This window comes from Bufo gargarizans, unplaced genomic scaffold (assembly GCF_014858855.1).
Source record: "Bufo gargarizans isolate SCDJY-AF-19 unplaced genomic scaffold, ASM1485885v1 fragScaff_scaffold_350_pilon, whole genome shotgun sequence".
In the NCBI taxonomy this organism is placed as follows: Eukaryota; Metazoa; Chordata; class Amphibia; order Anura; family Bufonidae; genus Bufo; species Bufo gargarizans.
Genome location: NW_025334100.1, coordinates 210531 through 233706, shown reverse-complemented (window position 1 = coordinate 233706; position 23176 = coordinate 210531). Strand labels below are relative to the sequence as shown.

General features: G+C 51.6%; 1 protein-coding gene across 1 annotated transcript; it reads left to right on the top strand.

Moving 5' to 3' along the window:
- The first annotated feature begins 145 nt into the window (after window positions 1-145).
- Window positions 146-15528, top strand: TBC1D10B (TBC1 domain family member 10B). Its single transcript, XM_044273026.1, has 8 exons — window positions 146-389; window positions 467-574; window positions 1027-1133; window positions 4645-4759; window positions 11327-11392; window positions 12102-12291; window positions 12379-12533; window positions 12615-15528. The coding sequence occupies exons 1-8, from the start codon at window positions 345-347 to the stop codon at window positions 13227-13229; spliced, it is 1401 nt and encodes a 466-aa protein (XP_044128961.1). The 5' UTR covers window positions 146-344; the 3' UTR covers window positions 13230-15528.
- Window positions 15529-23176: the final 7648 nt, after the last annotated feature.

Here is a 23176-nt window from a genome sequence, read left to right as displayed (position 1 = left end):
GGTACAGGCTCTGACGAGGTGTGTGGTGGTGATACAGGCTCTGACGAGGTGTGTGGTGGTGATACAGGCTCTGATGAGGTGTGTGGTGGCGATACAGGCTCTGATGAGGTGTGTGGTGGTGATGCAGGCTCTGACGAGGTGTGTGGTGGTGATACAGGCTCTGACGAGGTTTGTCTGCTCTGATACGGTATGTGGTGTGTGTTGTCACGGTGGCCTGTGCCATGTGTTGCCGCTGTCCCTTGCATTTAGCACATCAAGGGTGATGGAGACGCCTCTTCTCCTCTTGCAGAGATACCTCAATCCCTGTGGAAATTGCTCGACAGCGAGAACTGAAGTGGTTAGAAATGTTCAGTACTTGGGATAAGTGGCTGACGAGGCGTTTTCAGAAGGTGAGATGATGAGAGGAATAAGTGGGTACTGGCGATACATCCTCCGTATATGTCTCACTGTAGATCTCTGTCTGCAGGTGAAGCTGAGATGTAGGAAGGGGATCCCATCTTCACTGAGGGCCAAGGCCTGGCAGTTGCTCTCGAACAGTCATGATCTTCTGATGAAAAACCCTGGGAAATTCGAGGTGAGCAGACTACTTGATGATTTGTAGGTAGAGAAGCTGTGGACGATATTTATGACTTAAGGGGGTTTCCCATCTCAGACAATGGGGGCATATCGCTAGGATATGCCCCCATTGTCTTATAGATGCGGGTCCCACCACTGGGACACGCACCTGCAATGAAAATGAACGGAGGGTGCACTGTGCATGTGCAGCCGTCCCTCTATTCATTTCTATGGGGCCGCCAAAATGAATGGGAGCATGGGCTGCACATGCACCACGGTGCGCTCTCATTCACTTCTATGGGGAAATCCGGGGTCCTCCAGCTACAGCGCTCCCCGCTTTGTTCTCGTTGTAGGTGCGGGTCCCATTGGTGGGACCTGCACCTATCAGACAATTGGGGCATATCCTAGCGATATTCCCCCATTGTCTGAGATGAGGATACCCCTTTAATCTTTCCCTGTCATCTGTTTTAGGAAATGGAGCGACAGCAAGGAGACCCCAAGTGGCTGGATGTAATTGAGAAAGATCTCCACCGGCAGTTTCCTTTCCATGAGATGTTTGCTGCACGAGGAGGGCACGGGTAAGAATGTTGCAGGACGTAGGATGTATGCAGCAGCCGGAAGACATCTGTGCAGCCTCTTGTAACCTCCACTGTCCATTGTAACCTCCATTTATGAGTAGTAAAGTCTACGTGTAGGACGTACAGCTCTAGGTTGGACATTTGGAGGACAGTACTGGACATAGAGCTGTAGGTGTGTGACACTAGGAGAACAGTCCTTGTGTAGGATGTAGAGCTGTAGGTGTGTGACACTGGGAAGACAGTCCTTGTGTAGGATGTAGAGCTGTAGGTGTGTGACACTAGGAGAACAGTCCTTGTGTAGGATGTAGAGCTGTAGGTGTGTGCCACTAGGAGAACAGTCCTTGTGTAGGATGTAGAGCTGTACATGTGTGACACTGGGAGAACAGTCCTTGTGTAGGACATAGAGCTGTAGGTGTGTGACACTAGGAGAACAGTCCTTGTGTAGGATGTAGAGCTGTACATGTGTGACACTGGGAAGACAGTCCTTGTGTAGGATGTAGAGCTGTAGGTGTGTGCCACTAGGAGAACAGTCCTTGTGTAGGATGTAGAGCTGTAGGTGTGTGCCACTAGGAGAACAGTCCTTGTGTAGGACGTAGAGCTGTAGGTGTGTGACACTGGGAAGACAGTCCTTGTGTAGGATGTAGAGCTGTAGGTGTGTGACACTGGGAGAACAGTCCTTGTGTAGGACGTAGAGCTGTAGGTGTGTGAGACTAGGAGAACAGTCCTAGTGTAGGATGTAGAGCTGTAGGTGTGTGACACTGGGAAGACAGTCCTTCTGTAGGATGTAGAGCTGTAGGTGTGTGACACTGGAAAGACAGTCCTTGTGTAGGATGTAGAGCTGTAGGTGTGTGTGAGACTAGGAGAACAGTCCTTGTGTAGGATGTAGAGCTGTAGGTGTGTGACACTAGGAGAACAGTCCTTGTGTAGGATGTAGAGCTGTAGGTGTGTGCCACTAGGAGAACAGTCCTTGTGTAGGATGTAGAGCTGTAGGTGTGTGACACTGGAAAGACAGTCCTTGTGTAGGATGTAGAGCTGTAGGTGTGTGACACTAGGAGAACAGTCCTTGTGTAGGACGTAGAGCTGTAGGTGTGTGCCACTAGGAGAACAGTCCTTGTGTAGGACGTAGAGCTGTAGGTGTGTGACACTAGGAGAACAGTCCTTGTGTAGGATGTAGAGCTGTAGGTGTGTGACACTGGGAAGACAGTCCTTCTGTAGGATATAGAGCTGTAGGTGTGTGACACTAGGAGAAAAGTCCTTGTGTAGGACGTAGAGCTGTAGGTGTGTGACACTAGGAGAACAGTCCTTGTGTAGGATGTAGAGCTGTAGGTGTGTGACACTAGGAGAACAGTCCTTGTGTAGGACATAGAGCTGTAGGTGTGTGACACTAGGAGAACAGTCCTTGTGTAGGACGTAGAGCTGTAGGTGTGTGACACTGGGAAGACAGTCCTTGTGTAGGATGTAGAGCTGTAGGTGTGTGACACTAGGAGAACAGTCCTTGTGTAGGACATAGAGCTGTAGGTGTGTGACACTGGGAAGACAGTCCTTGTGTAGGACGTAGAGCTGTAGGTGTGTGACACTGGGAAGACAGTCCTTGTGTAGGACATAGAGCTGTAGGTGTGTGACACTAGGAGAAAAGTCCTTGTGTAGGATGTAGAGCTGTAGGTGTGTGACACTAGGAGAACAGTCCTTGTGTAGGACATAGAGCTGTAGGTGTGTGACACTGGGAGAACAGTCCTTGTGTAGGACATAGAGCTGTAGGTGTGTGACACTGGGAGAACAGTCCTTGTGTAGGACATAGAGCTGTAGGTGTGTGACACTGGGAAGACAGTCCTTGTGTAGGACATAGAGCTGTAGGTGTGTGACACTAGGAGAACAGTCCTTGTGTAGGACATAGAGCTGTAGGTGTGTGACACTGGGAAGACAGTCTTTCTGTAGGATGTAGAGCTGTACATGTGTGACACTGGGAAGACATTCCTTGTGTAGGACATAGAGCTGTAGGTGTGTGACACTGGGAAGACAGTCCTTGTGTAGGATGTAGAGCTGTAGGTGTGTGACACTGGGAAGACAGTCCTTGTGTAGGACATAGAGCTGTAGGTGTGTGACACTAGGAGAAAAGTCCTTGTGTAGGACATAGAGCTGTAGGTGTGTGACACTAGGAGAACAGTCCTTGTGTAGGACGTAGAGCTGTAGGTGTGTGACACTGGGAAGACAGTCCTTGTGTAGGATGTAGAGCTGTAGGTGTGTGACACTAGGAGAACAGTCCTTGTGTAGGACATAGAGCTGTAGGTGTGTGACACTAGGAGAACAGTCCTTGTGTAGGACATAGAGCTGTAGGTGTGTGACACTAGGAGAACAGTCCTTGTGTAGGACATAGAGCTGTAGGTGTGTGACACTGGGAAGACAGTCCTTGTGTAGGACGTAGAGCTGTAGGTGTGTGACACTGGGAAGACAGTCCTTGTGTAGGACATAGAGCTGTAGGTGTGTGACACTAGGAGAAAAGTCCTTGTGTAGGATGTAGAGCTGTAGGTGTGTGACACTAGGAGAACAGTCCTTGTGTAGGATGTAGAGCTGTAGGTGTGTGAGACTAGGAGAACAGTCCTTGTGTAGGACATAGAGCTGTAGGTGTGTGACACTGGGAGAACAGTCCTTGTGTAGGACATAGAGCTGTAGGTGTGTGACACTGGGAGAACAGTCCTTGTGTAGGACATAGAGCTGTAGGTGTGTGACACTGGGAGAACAGTCCTTGTGTAGGACATAGAGCTGTAGGTGTGTGACACTGGGAAGACAGTCCTTGTGTAGGACATAGAGCTGTAGGTGTGTGACACTAGGAGAACAGTCCTTGTGTAGGACATAGAGCTGTAGGTGTGTGACACTGGGAAGACAGTCTTTCTGTAGGATGTAGAGCTGTACATGTGTGTCACTGGGAAGACATTCCTTGTGTAGGACGTAGAGCTGTAGGTGTGTGACACTAGGAGAACAGTCCTTGTGTAGGACATAGAGCTGTAGGTGTGTGACACTAGGAGAACAGTCCTTGTGTAGGACATAGAGCTGTAGGTGTGTGACACTGGGAAGACAGTCCTTCTGTAGGACATAGAGCTGTAGGTGTGTGACACTGGGAAGACAGTCCTTGTGTAGGACATAGAGCTGTAGGTGTGTGACACTGGGAAGACAGTCTTTCTGTAGGACGTAGTGCTGCAGGTTTGGATGACGAGGACTATAGTCAGACTTCATGTTTGGAATCTCTTCTAGACCCAGATCGCAGTGTTTCTCCAACATCACGAACCTGAGTGATCTGAGTTTTGGGCTGTCTCTGAATCTGTAGGAACCGCTTCATGTGGACTTAGTCAGAACCTGATGATGCGCATGTTTTTATTGTGCAGGATTTCTGTTGGCAGATGTTGTCCCTTTCACCTCAGGAGATCTCCTGCAGGATAGATGTGGTGTTTTTTGCCTCCTGGATTCCAGGATTGATATTCATGTCTTGTATTTGTTCCTTGTTCTCCCCTCACAGGCAGCAGGATTTGTACCGCATCCTGAAGGCATATACCGTATACCGACCAGAGGAAGGATACTGCCAGGCTCAGGCTCCGGTGGCAGCAGTGCTGCTCATGCACATGCCGGCTGAGGTAACAGTGTTTAAGGTCATAGCACAGTGCTTCGTAGCAGTGATTGGGAAGGAGCAAAGGGAGGCAAAGGTGGTAGGAGGCCAGGGCTGAAGGTGGATGAAGTCTGTGGGTGACATACAGAATGTAAGGACAGAAGTGAGCCCCCCCAGCTGATAACATGCAGCCAGGATAGGGCCAAGGGAGTACAGAATAACACCTCTGTCACCTGGAGAAGCATCCTCCACATACAGTGCAGGATAACACCGCGGTCACCCGGAGAAGCCTTCTCCACATACAGTACAGAATAACACCTCCGTCACCTGGAGAAGCCTCCTCCACATACAGTGCAGGATAACACTGCGGTCACATGGAGAAGCCTTCTCCACATACAGTACAGAATAACACCTCCGTCACCTGGAGAAGCCTTCTCCACGTACAGTACAGGATTACACCGCCGTCACCTGGAGAAGCCTCCACCACATGCAGTACAGGATTACACCGCCGTCACCTGGAGACGCCTCCTCCACATACAGTACAGGATAACACCGCGGTCACCCGGAGAAGCCTCCTCCACATACAGTGCAGAATTACACCGCCGTCACCTGGAGAAGCCTCCTCCACATACAGTGCAGGATAACACCGCGGTCACCCAGAGAAGCCTCCTCTACATACAGTACAGAATTACACTGCCGTCACCTGGAGAAGCCTCCTCCACATACAGTACAGGATAACACCGCGGTCACCCGGAGAAGCCTCCTCTGCATACAGTACAGGATAACACTGCCGTCACCCAGAGAAGGCTCCTCCACATACAGTGCAGAATTACACCGCCGTCACCTGGAGAAGCCTCCTCCACATACAGTACAGGATAACACCGCGGTCACCCGGAGAAGCCTCCTCTGCATACAGTACAGAATTACACTGCCGTCACCTGGAGAAGCCTCCTCCACATACAGTACATGATAACACTGCCGTCACCTGGAGAAGCCTCCTCCACATACAGTACAGGATTACATCGCCGTCACCTGGAGAAGCCTCCTCCACGTACAGTACAGGATTACACTGCGGTCACCTGGAGAAGCCTCCTCCACATACAGTACAGGATTACACCGCCGTCACCTGAAGAAGCCTCCTCCACATACAGTACAGGATAACACCGCCGTCACCCGGAGAAGCCTCCTCCACATGCAGTACATGATAACACTGCGGTCACCTGGAGAAGCCTCCTCCACATGCAGTACAGGATTACACTGCCGTCACCTGGAGAAGCCTCCTCCACATACAGTACAGGATAACACCGCCGTCACCTGGAGAAGCCTCCTCCACATACAGTACAGGATAACACTGCGGTCACCCGGAGAAGCCTCTTCCACATACAGTACAGGATAACACCTCAGTCACCTGGAGAAGCCTCCTCCACGTACAGTACAGGATAACACTGCCGTCACCTGGAGAAGCCTCCTCCACATACAGTACAGGATAACACTGCGGTCACCCGGAGAAGGCTCCTCCACATACAGTACAGGATAACACCGCCGTCACCTGGAGAAGCCTCCTCCACATACAGTACAGGATAACACCGCCGTCACCCGGAGAAGCCTCCTCCACATACAGTACAGGATAACACCGCCGTCACCCGGAGAAGCCTCCTCCACATACAGTACAGGATAACACCGCGGTCACCCGGAGAAGCCTCCTCCACGTACAGTACAGGATAACACCGCGGTCACCCGGAGAAGCCTCCTCCACGTACAGTACAGGATAACACTGCGGTCACCCGGAGAAGCCTCCTCCACGTACAGTACAGGATAACACTGCGGTCACCTGGAGAAGCCTCCTCCACGTACAGTACAGGATAACACTGCGGTCACCCGGAGAAGGCTCCTCCACATACAGTACAGGATAACACCGCCGTCACCTGGAGAAGCCTTCTCCACGTACAGTACAGGATTACACCGCCGTCACCCGGAGAAGCCTCCTCCACATACAGTACAGGATAACACTGCCGTCACCTGGAGAAGCCTCCTCTGCATACAGTACAGAATTACACTGCCGTCACCTGGAGAAGCCTCCTCCACATACAGTACAGGATAACACTGCGGTCACCTGGAGAAGCCTCCTCCACATACAGTACAGGATAACACCGCGGTCACCCGGAGAAGCCTCCTCCACATGCAGTACAGGATTGCACCACCGTCACCTGGAGAAGCCTCCTCTGCATACAGTACAGAATTACACTGCCGTCACCTGGAGAAGCCTCCTCCACATACAGTACAGGATAACACTGCGGTCACCTGGAGAAGCCTCCTCTACATACAGTACAGAATTACACCGCCGTCACCTGGAGAAGCCTCCTCCACATACAGTACAGGATAACACTGCGGTCACCTGGAGAAGCCTCCTCCACATACAGTACAGGATAACACTGCCGTCACCTGGAGAAGCCTCCTCCACATACAGTACAGGATTACATCGCCGTCACCTGGAGAAGCCTCCTCCACATACAGTACAGGATTACACTGCGGTCACCTGGAGAAGCCTCCTCCACATACAGTACAGGATTACACCGCCGTCACCTGGAGAAGCCTCCTCCACATACAGTACAGGATAACACCGCGGTCACCTGGAGAAGCCTCCTCCACATACAGTACAGGATAACACCGCCGTCACCCGGAGAAGCCTCCTCCACGTACAGTGCAGGATAACACTGCGGTCACCCGGAGAAGGCTCCTCCACATACAGTACAGGATAACACCGCTGTCACCTGGAGAAGCCTTCTCCACGTACAGTACAGGATAACACCGCCGTCACCTGGAGAAGCCTCCTCCACATACAGTACAGGATTACATCGCCGTCACCCGGAGAAGCCTCCTCAACATACAGTACAGGATTACATCGCCGTCACCTGGAGAAGCCTCCTCAACATACAGTACAGGATTACACTGCGGTCACCTGGAGAAGCCTCCTCCACATACAGTACAGGATAACACCGCCGTCACCCGGAGAAGCCTCCTCCACATACAGTACAGGATTACACTGCGGTCACCTGGAGAAGCCTCCTCCACATACAGTACAGGATAACACTGCGGTCACCTGGAGAAGCCTCCTCCACATACAGTACAGGATAACACTGCGGTCACCCGGAGAAGCCTCTTCCACATACAGTACAGGATAACACCGCCGTCACCTGGAGGAGCTTCCTCCACATACAGTACATGATAACACTGCGGTCACCTGGAGAAGCCTCCTCCACGTACAGTACAGGATAACACCTCCGTCACCTGGAGAAGCCTCCTCCACGTACAGTACAGGATAACACTGCCGTCACCTGGAGAAGCCTCCTCCACATACAGTACAGGATAACATCGCCGTCACCTGGAGAAGCCTCCTCCACATACAGTACAGGATAACACTGCGGTCACCCGGAGAAGCCTCTTCCACATACAGTACAGGATAACACTGCGGTCACCCGGAGAAGGCTCCTCCACATACAGTACAGGATAACACCGCCGTCACCTGGAGAAGCCTCCTCCACATACAGTACAGGATAACACCGCCGTCACCCGGAGAAGCCTCCTCCACATACAGTACAGGATTACACCGCCGTCACCTGGAGAAGCCTCCTCCACATACAGTACAGGATAACACCGCGGTCACCCGGAGAAGCCTCCTCCACATACAGTACAGGATAACACCGCGGTCACCCGGAGAAGCCTCCTCCACGTACAGTACAGGATAACACCGCGGTCACCCGGAGAAGCCTCCTCCACGTACAGTACAGGATAACACTGCGGTCACCCGGAGAAGCCTCCTCCACGTACAGTACAGGATAACACCGCTGTCACCTGGAGAAGCCTTCTCCACGTACAGTACAGGATTACACCGCCGTCACCTGGAGAAGCCTCCTCCACATACAGTACAGGATTACATCGCCGTCACCTGGAGAAGCCTCCTCCACATACAGTACAGGATTACATCGCCGTCACCTGGAGAAGCCTCCTCAACATACAGTACAGGATTACACTGCGGTCACCTGGAGAAGCCTCCTCCACATACAGTACAGGATAACACCGCCGTCACCTGGAGAAGCCTTCTCCACGTACAGTACAGGATAACACCGCCATCACCTGGAGAAGCCTCCTCCACATACAGTACAGGATTACACCGCCGTCACCTGGAGAAGCCTCCTTCACATACAGTACAGGATAACACCGCCGTCACCCGGAGAAGCCTCCTCCACATGCAGTACAGGATAACACTGCCGTCACCTGGAGAAGCCTCCTCCACATACAGTACAGGATAACACTGCCGTCACCTGGAGAAGCCTCCTCCACATACAGTACAGGATAACACTGCGGTCACCCGGAGAAGCCTCCTCCACGTACAGTACAGGATTACACCGCCGTCACCTGGAGACGCCTCCTCCACGTACAGTACAGGATTACACCGCCGTCACCTGGAGAAGCCTCCTCCACATACAGTACAGCATTACACTGCCGTCACCTGGAGAAGCCTCCTCCACATACAGTACAGGATAACACCGCGGTCACCCGGAGAAGGCTCCTCCACATGCAGTACAGGATTGCACCACCGTCACCTGGAGAAGCCTCCTCCACATGCAGTACAGAATTACACTGCCGTCACCTGGAGAAGCCTCCTCCACATACAGTACAGGATAACACTGCGGTCACCTGGAGAAGCCTCCTCCACATACAGTACAGGATAACACCGAGGTCACCCGGAGAAGCCTCCACATACAGTACAGGATTACACTGCCATCACCTGGAGAAGCCTCCTCCACGTACAGTACAGGATTACACCGCCGTCACCTGGAGAAGCCTCCTCCACATACAGTACAGGATTACACTGCCGTCACCTGGAGAAGCCTCCTCCACATACAGTACAGGATAACACCGCGGTCACCCGGAGAAGGCTCCTCCACATGCAGTACAGGATTGCACCACCGTCACCTGGAGAAGCCTCCTCCACATACAGTACAGGATTACACCGCCGTCACCCAGAGAAGCCTCCTCCACATGCAGTACAGGATTACACCGCCGTCACCTGGAGAAGCCTCCTCCACATACAGTACAGGATAACACTGCGGTCACCCGGAGAAGCCTCCTCCACATACAGTACAGGATAACACCGCCGTCACCTGGAGAAGCCTCCTCCACATACAGTACAGGATAACACCGCCGTCACCTGGAGAAGCCTTCTCCACGTACAGTACAGGATTACACCGCCGTCACCTGGAGAAGCCTCCTCCACATACAGTACAGGATTACATCGCCGTCACCTGGAGAAGCCTCCTCAACATACAGTACAGGATTACACTGCGGTCACCTGGAGAAGCCTCCTCCACATACAGTACAGGATAACACCGCCGTCACCTGGAGAAGCCTTCTCCACGTACAGTACAGGATAACACCGCCATCACCTGGAGAAGCCTCCTCCACATACAGTACAGGATTACACCGCCGTCACCCGGAGAAGCCTCCTCCACATGCAGTACAGGATAACACTGCCGTCACCTGGAGAAGCCTCCTCCACATACAGTACAGGATAACACTGCCGTCACCTGGAGAAGCCTCCTCCACATACAGTACAGGATAACACTGCGGTCACCCGGAGAAGCCTCCTCCACGTACAGTACAGGATTACACCGCCGTCACCTGGAGACGCCTCCTCCACGTACAGTACAGGATTACACCGCCGTCACCTGGAGAAGCCTCCTCCACATACAGTACAGCATTACACTGCCGTCACCTGGAGAAGCCTCCTCCACATACAGTACAGGATAACACCGCGGTCACCCGGAGAAGGCTCCTCCACATGCAGTACAGGATTGCACCACCGTCACCTGGAGAAGCCTCCTCCACATGCAGTACAGAATTACACTGCCGTCACCTGGAGAAGCCTCCTCCACATACAGTACAGGATAACACTGCGGTCACCTGGAGAAGCCTCCTCCACATACAGTACAGGATAACACCGAGGTCACCCGGAGAAGCCTCCACATACAGTACAGGATTACACTGCCATCACCTGGAGAAGCCTCCTCCACGTACAGTACAGGATTACACCGCCGTCACCTGGAGAAGCCTCCTCCACATACAGTACAGGATTACACTGCCGTCACCTGGAGAAGCCTCCTCCACATACAGTACAGGATAACACCGCGGTCACCCGGAGAAGGCTCCTCCACATGCAGTACAGGATTGCACCACCGTCACCTGGAGAAGCCTCCTCCACATACAGTACAGGATTACACCGCCGTCACCCAGAGAAGCCTCCTCCACATGCAGTACAGGATTACACCGCCGTCACCTGGAGAAGCCTCCTCCACATGCAGTACAGGATTACACCTCCGTCACCTGGAGAAGCCTCCTCCACATGCAGTACAGGATTACACCTCCGTCACCTGGAGAAGCCTCCTCCACATACAGTACAGGATAACACATGTAGATGCAGTAGGAACAGGTTGGGTCTGCTGCTCTGGTTGGAGGGGGTAATTGAGCGGCTCTAGCAGAAGTTTGTAGTCGGATGCCCCTTATTTTGTGTCTCTAAATCTTTGTCCTTCTTCAGCAAGCGTTTTGGTGTCTGGTCCAGATCTGTGACAAGTACCTCCCGGGATATTATAGCGCTGGCCTGGTGAGCTGCCCATCCTCCACTTCATTACAATGCCTGCATCTTGCTTCTTGTCTGCCTTTCTGCTGTGCATCCTTGTGCCGCTCCTGCATGTAGCTGTGCATCCTTGTGCCGCTCCTGCATGTAGCTGTGCATCCTTGTGCAGTTCCTGCATGTAGCTGTGCATCCTTGTGCCGCTCCTGCATGTAGCGGTGCATCCTTGTGCCGCTCCTGCATGTAGCTGTGCATCCTTGTGCCGCTCCTGCATGTAGCGGTGCATCCTTGTGCCGCTCCTGCATGTAGCGGTGCATCCTTGTGCCGCTCCTGCATGTAGCGGTGCATCCTTGTGCCGCTCCTGCATGGAGCTGTGCATCCTTGTGCCGTTCCTGCATGTAGCTGTACATCCTTGTGCGCTCCTGCATGTAGCTGTGCATCCTTGTGCGCTCCTGCATGTAGCTGTGCATCCTTGTGCGCTCCTGCATGTAGCTGTGCATCCTTGTGCCGCTCCCGCATGTAGCTGTGCATCCTTGTGCCGCTCCTGCATGTAGCTGTGCATCCTTGTGCCGCTCCTGCATGTAGCTGTGCATCCTTGTGCCGCTCCTGCATGTAGCTGTGCATCCTTGTGCCGCTCCTGCATGTAGCGGTCAGTCCCGTCACCCTCCTGCTGTTGCAGCATACAGTGCCTGTGTGTTCAGTTCTTTGGCCCGCTGTTCCTCTTGCTTTCTTCTTTTAGGAAGCCATACAGCTGGATGGGGAGATTTTCTTTGCTCTGTTGCGCAGAGTTTGCCCCATGGCTTACAGACACCTGAAGAAGTTTAAGATTGATCCCATCTTGTATATGACGGAGTGGTTCATGTGCATATTCTCCCGCACTCTACCCTGGGCATCAGTGCTGCGTGTATGGGACATGTTCTTCTGTGAAGGTATGAAGGGTCTGATACACTGCATGAGGTTTACAGTGGATGTCCTGCAGATATTCTCCATCTTACTTCTCCTTTCTTCTGTTGAAGGTGTGAAGATTGTATTCCGCGTGGGGCTGGTGTTACTGCGGCATACCCTGGGGTCGGTGGACAAGCTTCGGAGCTGTCAGGGGATGTACGAGACAATGGAGAAGCTGAGGAGTCTCCCGGTGCACTGTATGCAGGAAGATGTGCTGCTCCCCGAGGTGAGGAGCGCCACTGTGGGAATAACTTCTTGATGGGCCCTGAGTTTGGCCAGGTCCTCACTGTGATTTTTATTCCTGCAGGTGAGTTCTGTTCCTGTCACTGATGCGTTAATAGAGAGAGAGAGCAACACTCAGTTACGGAAATGGCGGGAGAATCGAGGGGAGTTACAGTACCGACCCTCGCGACGTCTACATGGAGCCAAACAGATCTATGAAGAGAAGCTGCGCCTTAATCCCACCCTGAGTGGCAGCCGGCTTAGTTTGTCCAGCATTCGACGACCTTCCCCACCACCCACACCAGCTCTCGCTGTCCAGCCTGAATCTGTAGTGGTGTCTGAAGGACTGCACCCTGCACTGCCGTCCCCCACCTCCAACAAGACTCCCCTCGGACTACCCAAGAAGGGCAAGGAGAAGCAAAAGGAGCAAGAGAAAAAAAAAGAGAAAGAAGAGCGCGAGCTCGAAAAGAAGAGGGAAAAGGAGGAGCGAGAAGAGCGCCGGAGGGAGAAAGAGCGGGAAAAGCAGAAAGAGAAGGAGGAAAAGCGAGTGCAGAAAGAGAGAGAGAAAACAGATTCCAGACAGAAGAGAGAGAGGAAATTTTCCTTCAGACGCAAAGAATCTTCTCCTGCCTCAGACTCCCCGCAAAACAGTGGCCCCAGGGCCACAGACAGCAGTGCAGCTCATGACACTTACTTCTGAGGGCCACATAGTAAAGCTGCTTGTCAGTGGCCCTAGAGTCTTATGGGCTGGAGTGTCCTGCCGGATGAGACGACTTGTTACCTGTGCTCCTGGCTCTGCTATGCCCTGATTTCCGCAGCTGGGGACGGTGATACCTCTCACATTGTCATAGGAAACCCTAAAACTGGAAACCCTTTACTCCAAGGCACTTTTTTCCCCCCGTTCTCCAGCAGCAGCTTTCTCCTCTGTGTATCGACGTGTGGGACAGTGGCCTCTGTTCTGTTCAGGAGGAGAAACGCTATTCTTCCACCTTTGGCCTGTTTTCCTTCTTTCATCACTGCTGCATGCCCATCATTCTCCTGGCACCTGCATCGTAGAGGTGTGAGCAGGCGTCGGTGAGGTGCCCATGGCGGTGCCTTGTAGACAAGCGGCTGCCTCGTTTTGCACTCTGGATTGAAATGAATGGAATGTCCTTGTTTACAACCATGTGAGGGACTGCACTTGATTTGTGTCCCCTTCCCGATTCTTGCCTTTGGTGCATGCCCCTCCCCCACATTTCAGTTTTATTTGTATATATTTTGGTTACGTTGCTTTATGTTTTTAAGTGATTCTATAACTGTCTTCTAAGCTTACTGTATGCAGCTAATTCCACCATATGTGCTCTGCACAACATGGGGCAATATGGACCGAAGACTTGTGTACATATATGTATATTTATCTCCGTGTGGAAGGTGAGACGTGATTTGTGCCGAGGCTCATCCTGCAATGCATCCAATCACTGCTTATCCTAAGCTGCCTCTGCCCTAACTATAGGACCTCCTCCCCTCTGCTCCTAAATAATGAGCTCCTGTCTCTGCACCATCCCTATAATGACCCCTTCTCTCTGTGCCATCCATATATTGACCTCTTCTCTCTGCTCAATCCCTATAATGACCTCTTCTCTCTGCGCCATCCCTATAATGACCTCTTCTCTCTGCTCAATCCCTATAATGACCTCTTCTCTCTACGCCATCCCTATAATGACCTCTTCTCTCTGCGCCATCCCTATAATGACCTCTTCTCTCTGCTCCATCCCTATAATGACCTCTTCTCTCTACGCCATCCCTATAATGACCTCTTCTCTCTACGCCATCCCTATAATGACCTCTTCTCTCTGCTCCATCCCTATAATGACCTCTTCTCTCTGCTCCATCCCTATAATGACCTCTTCTCTCTGCGCCATCCCTATAATGACCTCTTCTCTCTGCTCAATCCCTATAATGACCTCTTCTCTCTGCGCCATCCCTATAATGACCTCTTCTCTCTGCGCCATCCCTATAATGACCTCTTCTCTCTGCTCCATCCCTATAATGACCTCTTCTCTCTGCGCCATCGCTATAATGACCTCTTCTCCCTGCTCCATCCCTATAATGACCTCTTCTCTCTGCGCCATCGCTATAATGACCTCTTCTCTCTGCTCCATCCCTATAATGACCTCTTCTCCCTGCTCCATCCCTATAATGACCTCTTCTCTCTGCTCCATCCCTATAATGACCTCTTCTCTCTGCGCCATCGCTATAATGACCTCTTCTCTCTGCGCCATCCCTATAATGACCTCTTCTCCCTGCTCCATCCCTATAATGACCTCTTCTCTCTGCTCCATCCCTATAATGACCTCTTCTCTCTACGCCATCCCTATAATGACCTCTTCTCTCTGCGCCATCGCTATAATGACCTCTTCTCTCTGCGCCATCCCTATAATGACCTCTTCTCTCTGCTCCATCCCTATAATGACCTCTTCTCTCTGCTCCATCCCTATAATGACCTCTTCTCTCTGCGCCATCCCTATAATGACCTCTTCTCTCTGCGCCATCCCTATAATGACCTCTTCTCTCTGCTCCATCCCTATAATGACCTCTTCTCTCTGCGCCATCCCTATAATGACCTCTTCTCTCTGCGCCATCCCTATAATGACCTCTTCTCTCTGCTCCACTCCTTATCTCCAATGCAAGTTCTTAACACATTATCCACTGAGTTTAATGACTCCGTACATAATCCAGCTGTTATGGCCACCTACCTGTATGTTCTGCATGATACATTTCATTAAGACTCCACATCTGGCGTCCTCTCCTGCACTGAAGATTGGAACTGGATTTTATTTAATATTCTGAGTCTGTGGTGGACAGTTTTTGTTGCGCCTCTATTACATCGATTTAACCCTGAGCCGCGTCATCTGTGCTGTGTGCAGGGTGACCCGCCGTGGCCCATTACTGCTGTAATATGTAAATAAAGTGCAGTAAATCCACACAGCTGTCGGGCCGGGGTCGGCTGTGGTACCTCACCCACTTTGTATTCGTGTACCTTATGGTAGAAGATAGGTGAAGGATCCTCTCTTTCCGGGAGTGTAGTAATACACAATGTAGTCACAGTTCATCGCATCTGAAACAATGCTCTGCCTTAAGGGACCTGCAGGCCTACAACCATTTTGGTTATAAAACAATGGAGTTGCCGTGCAAGCTTCTCCCAGGAGGAACCAGTTAGGTTGTGTGTACATCCCTCCCTGCTGGTGGGCAGGTAAAATGAGTGTGGGGGTGCCATCTATGCCTGGGGCAGATTTGGTGTACCCATTCCAGCACTCCCTGGTCTTCTGGTCACTCTCCACATCGGCAGTAGGCTCCTGCAGTGGCTTTGCTGTTGGAGCAGAAGTTTTGAAGGCCCCTAAGGGTAGACCCCTCTAAGCTGATCAACCCGTGAGTCTTGCAACATGGAGGGATATGAGCCAAACAAAGCTGTAGACGGCTGTTGTGCAGGAGAATGTTCTGCCCAGCCTTGGTCACCGTACCGTAGGGAGGTAGGTCCAGCATCTGTGGCCAGTGTGAGGCTAATGCTACTTTCACACTAGTGTGACGGTCCATCATAGGATCTCAATATCGGGGGAAAACGCTTCCGTTTTGTCCCCATTCATTGTCAATGGGGACAAAACTGAACTAAATGAAACAATGCATTCCGTTCCGTTTGGCTGCGTCCCCATCACGGACAGAATAACACTGCAAGCAGTGGTGCGGAGCAATGGGAGACGGATCTGTCTCCCATTTACTTTCAATGGTGTTCGTGATGGATCCGTCGTGGCTATAGAAGACATAATACAACCGGATCCATTCATGACGGATACATGCATTGTATTATTGTAATGGAAGCGTTTTTATAGATCCATGACGGATCCGCAAAAACCACTAGTGTGAAAGTAGCCTAATAAAGACTCGGGCACATTTATCAAGTCTGCCACGTCAGTTTTGTGGTATAAAAATGGAACATCTGATGCCTGCACTTGACATTTGGTGGATACTTTGGTGATCCTCACCAATTTTAGAAGTGGAGTTAAAGGGGTTGTCTGGGTTCAGAGCTGAACCCGGACATCCGTCCATTTTCACCCCGGCAGCCCCCCCCCCCCCCCCCCCCCCCCCGACTTGAACATCGGAGCAGTTCATGCTAAATCAGGCAGGGCAAAGGCATTTTCTGGAGTTCCGGTGACGTACCAGGGCTCTCCATGGGGCTGCCAGGAAGCTCAGTGGGCCCTAATGGGGGGCTTTAGCACTGCCCTAGCAAGTAAAACAGCTAAAGCCCGTCCATCCGAGCTGGTGACGTCACCGAACTCACTGCCGGGCGGAAGTTTCCCTCAGCAGTGTGTCATGATAAATAAAAGAGCTAGCGCAGGGCAAGGGAGTGCATCAGAGCAGATGATAGCACCTTGAAGTCTCATTTATGATGTGCCTTGACTTGCATCTCCGCACAACCCCCCGCCATACTTTTACAGACATAGACATGCACCACATTGGTTCTGTGCCATTTCATAAACTTGGCGCAACCTCACACAGCAAAGAAAGACTTAAACCGATACTGTGGTGCCGATGTGATGGGCCATAGATACAGGTGGTGAAGGTCAGACACCACTGGTCTTCAGGCTTGAGGAGGACAACACCGTCATTGCTGACCAGAGATCTCTGCACTGGTCAGACTGGACGTTTGGTCTCTGTACAGTAACAGAAGCTTTCCCACTGGAGAGCAGCATTGCCTATGGTCATAGACTTCACCACAGCAGAAGATGTGGCTGTATTAGCCATTTGGTCTTCTCTAAGTTCACCATTGGTAAACCCTGTAGCAGGGACCAGCATTTGCTGGCACTCCAGCACTTCTATAGGAGTTACAAGAACAGCCAAGTAAGTGCCCATGCTGGGAGTTGTAGTTTCACAGCAGCTGGAGTGCCAGCAATCGCTGATCCCTGCCCTCTAGAGATCCAAGTTCAGGGAAATCATGGGGGGGTTTATACATCCATTATATGGAACCTACAATACATCCATTAATCCTGGCCTTAGGCCTTATTTGGATCGTTCTGTGGGGGTCGAAGTTGGGTTTTAACGGTCGGGATTGGGTGTGTAAATTCAGCCTTTGGCAGAGAGGTGATTGCTATGAGGATAGGCTTCGCTTTTCACCAGTTTAGCCCCCTCGCCTCATGTGGGTCACTTTTATTAAGATGCAGACCTCAACCTAGAAGCAGAGAACCTCCACATGATTGTAGCTTCTACTCCTGAACTGACTGACCACCACGCTTTGTCATTGGGTAGACACAGGCTGACACCGTGAATACCTGCTGTTGTTGGATCCTGTACGAGCATCTTCTATATGTACGCTGCTCAATAAAGGGAACACTAAAATCCCACATCCTAGAGCTCAATGAATGAAATATTCCAGTTGCAAATCTTTATTCATTACATAGTGGAATACGTTGAGAACAAAAAAAAAAAATTATCAATGCAAATCAAAATTACTATCCCATGGAGGTCTGGATTTGGAATGTTACTCAAAATCAAAGTGAAAAATAAAATTTCAGGCTGATCCAACTTCAGTGGAAGTTCCTGAAGACAAGGAAATGAGGCTCAGTAGTGTGTGTGGCCTCCACGTGCCTGTGTGACCTCCCTACAACGCCTGGGCATGCTCCTGATGAGGAAGCGGATGTTCTCGTGAGCGATCTAGACCTGGATTAAAGCATCAGTCAACTCCTGGACAGTCTGTGGTGCAACATGGCGTTGGTGGATGGAACGAGACATGATGTGCTTGATTGGGTTCAGGTCTGCGGAACGGGCAGGCCAGTCCATAGCTTCAATACCTTCATCATGCAGGAACTGCTGGCACACTTCAGCCACATGAGGCCTAGCATTGTCATGTATCAGAACCCAGGGCTCTCTGCATATGGTATCACAACGGGTCTGAGGATCTCATCCCGGTACCTAATAGCAGTCAGGGTACCTTTGGCTAGCACATGGAGGGCTATCAGGCCCTTCAAAGAAATGCCTCCCCCACACCATTACTGACCCGCTGCCAAACCGGTCATGCTGGAGGATGTTGCAGGCAGCAGAACGTTCTCCGCGGCATCTCCAGACTCCATCATGTATGTCACATGTGCTCAGTGCAAACCTGCTCTCATCGGTGAAGAGCACAGGGCGCCAATTTCAAATCTGCCAATCTAGGTGTTCTCTGGCAAATGCCAATCACCCTGCACAGTCTTTGGATGTAAGCACAACACCAACTTGTGGACGTTGGGCCTCATTCCACCCTCATGGAGTCTGTTTCTGACAGTTTGAGCAGACACATGGATATTAGTGGTCTGCTGGAGGTCGCTTTGTAGGGCTCTCGCACTGCTCCTCCTTGCACAGGAGGTAGCGGTCCTGCTGCTGGGTTGTTGCCCTCTTACAGCCTCCTCCATGTCTCCTGGTATCTGCTCCATGCTCTGGACACTGTGCTGACAGAAATAAATATATCAAGAGGTACTGAGGGCACCGTTCTCCCACCCGAGATGATAATAATAAGGAACCCAATCCTGGCCTCCTCCGACCTTCAGGGAGCGGGGTGCTGACAGACACAGCTAAGCTTCTTGCCACAGCTCGCATCGATGTGCCATCCTGGATGAGCTGCACTTCCTGAGCAACGTCTGGTTGTAGACAACGCTTCAAGTAATGGCCGAACTGGGGGGGCAGAGCCCTTAGGGGAGGCCACATGACGGGGGGTTTGGTTTAGTGAGACCCCGGTGGGTAGGGATAGGTCAGTGGGGTCGGAAGGGATGTGCTAGACAATTAATGGCAGGGGGGGGGGGGGGGGTAGGATTGGCCAGTTTGAGCGTCGGGGTGAAGATTTAGGGGTAAAAAGGGGGAAAGTGTGGAAGAAGGTAGCCATTTTAGGAAAAGTTAGAGAGCTCATCTTAGTCATGGAGGGCGGCAGCGCGGGTCCGCGGCACCGACGAGGTCCAGGACCAGGTGCAGCTGCTGTTGCGGGGGGTGGATGGGGCTCGTGTCCCGCCCCAGCCATCTGTAACAACCCGGTCACAGTAGGCAAGGCCGCCGGCACACTTTACTCCACCTTCCTCCCAAAAAGGCGCCCCCCCCCCAGCATAAGCAAGATATCCTGAGGCACGGGGCTGCTGCAAGTCCGGAGACAGTGTGCAGCAGGCCCCCTTCACTGAGGCAGCAGCAAAAAAGAGGCTCCACCGCCTGTGAGCAAACCATGGAAGAAACCTGTTTCATCGTCCCTGGCCTGGACACTGCCATGGGACAGTGTGAAGACGTACCTGCTTCAGGATCTGGATGGTCGTCGTGGAGGAGCAGTCATCTGGAGTCAGGATCTGCGGCTGATGGGGACACCCAGGCAGCCAGGTGAGATTGCGCGGGGCCCCAGCTTGAATTAGGTAGGGGTTTGGGTCAGCTTCTGGGGGGAATGGCGGGCTTATTGGCAGGATGGGGTATGGGTGGGGTATCCCCGTTGCCGGCGTGGGGGTTCCTGGAGGGTCTGGGTCTGAGGGGGTGTTAGGCTTGGAGTGACTAGTAACGTGGCATCGGTGCAAATGCAGGCAGGTGGTGTGGCAGAGGAAGAGACAGTGAAGTCAGATGAAAAGGCTAAGGGTGAGGTATATGTCTGTTTTGAGGGTCCGTTGGGGGCTCATTTGAAGCAAGAAGTGAAGGAGCGAATATGGAAAGGGGAGTATGTGGAGATTTTTTTGCTGGAGAGATTTAACCTAGATGGGGCAAGGAGGGAAGAGGGCAAAAAAGAGGAGAAAGAAAAGCAGAGATTCCAGTTAATACCGCAAGCATTTGCTAATTGGTTGCAGACGTTTGCGATATTGGCCGGAGTGATTGAGGAGAAGGCCCCGGAGTGTTGTTCAGCGCTGTTTTGCTATTTGGATGCAATTGGCGAGGCGCAGCGGGGGTATGGGGGATAGCTTGGCTGCGCTATGATGAACAGTTCTGGCAGTGGAAGGCGGTACGCCCGGAGATGAGATGGGACCACAAGGATATAGCTTTGTGGTTGCAGGTGTCTGCGCCGGTTAGATCGGGTCAGTCCTTTCGAGGGGAGTCTGGAGGAGGCAATTCGTCCCGTCTCACAACAGCATTTCTCGTTTAACGAGGGTGGCTGTAAATTCGGGGCAAAATGTAAGTTCAAGCATGAGTGCTCAGTATGTGGGGGTCACATGGAGCGGCACGATGCTTTAAGGGCGGTAGACAGAGGGGGGGGGGATATCAATAGCAAAGTAGGCGACGCCGGTACGTCTGGAAAAGATGGAGCCGTACCGCGGTAGATATCCGGATAAAGGGGCCGCGGCGGTAATTTGGGAGGTTTTTTTTGGGGTTTCAAAATTCTGTTCATTCCAGGGGATGGGGTGTTGTTAAAACGAAACTTGCGGTTGGCTAGGGAGCATCCGGAGGTAGTGGCGGAAAAACTTTACAAAGAGGTCATGCTGGGGCGGATGGCTGGCCCGTTCGTGGAACCACCATTCAGGAATTTGCGGGTGTCGCTGCTGGGGACAGTCCCAAAGAAGGAGGTGACTAAGTTTCGACTAATTCATCACCTGTCTTTTCCAAAAGGATTATTGGTCAATGATGGTATTGACCCTGCCTTGTGTTCAGTGGTCTATAGCTCATTTGACGCGGCAGTGACGTGGCGTTTCAGTTATTGCCAGTGCACCCGGATTGTCTGCACTTGTTGGGGTGTTTTTGGGATGTTTTTTTTTTCGTGGCTCGTTGCCTGCCGATGGGTTGTTCCCTGTCGTGCGCATATTTCAATATGTTTAGCTCGTTTTTGGAATAGACGGTGGTGGACGCGTCCTGTTGTGAATCTATTATTCACTGCTTGGACAATTTTCTGTGTATTGGCCCTCCGGAGTCGCAGGTTTGCGCATTGTTTTTGCATACCTTGGGTACGTTGTTTGAGACTTTTGGGGTTCCTTTGGCGACGAAGACAATGGCGCCGGCCACGGAATTGAGTTTCTTGGGGATAGTGATTGATACGATCAGGATGGAATGTAGATTGCCTAGCGACAAGTTGGAGGACTTGAAGAGGGAAGTAGCAAGGGCACAGAAATACAATTGCGTGAACTTCAATCACTGTTAGGTAAACGTAATTTTGCGTGCCGGATTATGTCCATGGGGAGGGTTTTTAGCAGGGGATTGTCAGGAGCGATGGTGGCCGTAGTTGCACCACACCACTACATTCGTTTGGGTAAAGAACTGTGAGTGGACCTACAAGTTTGGAGCTCCTTTTTGGGGAAGTATAATGTTGCTCGTTATTCATGGGCGATGTGGTGGACTCATTTGATTTCGAGCTGTTTACTGACATGGCAGGGAGTTGCGGTTTTGGCTTTTTTTGCGAGGGCCAATGGTGTTCTGGCAGTTGGCCTGTTAGTTGGGTTGAAAAGGGCTAGGTAAAGAATTTGGCATTGCTGGAGCTCTTTCCTATAGTAGTGGCAGTTATATTGTGGGGGGAGGTTTTTCGGGATAGGAAGGTTCGCTTCCACTGTGATAATTTAGGGGTGGTTCAGGCAATAAACAGATTGTCGGCCTCATCGCCATTAGTGGTGCGGCTGCTACAGCGGCTGGTTTTGGAGTGCTTGTCGCTCAATACCTGGGTGGTTGCTGATGCTCTCTCTCGTTCACAGTGAGAACGTTTTCGGCAGCTGGATCTGACGGCGGAGGAATTCGGGCTGCCTTGCCCAACTTGTCTGTGGGATTTCCTGAAGGGACCATAGCGGGGCTTATTCAGGCTTCATTGGCGCCCCCTACGTGGGCGACTTATTTGACAGCATGGCAGTGTTGGGAGGATTGGTGTAGTAGGCTGGAGGTGGGGAATGATGATTTAGACTTTTCTTTGTTGATGTTTATAGGTCATTGTAGGGATGAGGGTTGGTCGGTAATCTAGGATATATAGAGGAGCTGGCGTTTGGATTTAAGTTGAGGAACATGACGGACTTTACTAAGTCGTTTCTGGTCATTCGGGCATTGAAAGGTTGGCGTAGGTTATGGGTGGGGGAGGACAGTAGGAGACCAGTGTCTTTTGCATTACTGTTAGAGTTAGGAGAGCAGTTAATGGGTGTATGCAGTTCGGTGTGGGAGGTGCGTCTCTTTGGAGCGTTACGTTTAGGGGAGCTGGTTTGTCCGATAGTGAGACGGCAGGGAGGGTTGTTGAGGGATGACATAGATTTATTCCATGATAGGGTAGAATTCGTTATACGCCATTCAAAGATGGATGTGGAGGGGAAGGGACGGAGGGTGGTTTTGTTTGCTATTCCAGATTGTGTAATGTGTCCAGTCAGTTGTATGCGGGAGTATGGGACAGAATGGAAAGTTGGGGTGCGGCCGACGGATCCTTTTTATCCCATTTTCAGAAGTTTTTGCACGGTGTTTAGATAGGGTTGGGTCAGGCAGAGTATTCGAGCCATTCGTTCAGGATCTGCGCAGCGACAGAGGCGGCTAAGTAGGGTTTGGGGGATAAGGGTTATAAAGCGCATTGGGCGTTGGGAATCGGCTCGCTGTTGGTCCTATATTCGGTTGAATCGTTTGTAGTTAGGGACGATGGGGGAAGGTGGGGTTTTTGCAGATGTTGTTAGCAGTATTGTTCTTTGCTTCAATCTCTGGTTACAGGCGTAGTACCCGCTCTGGTGTGGATAT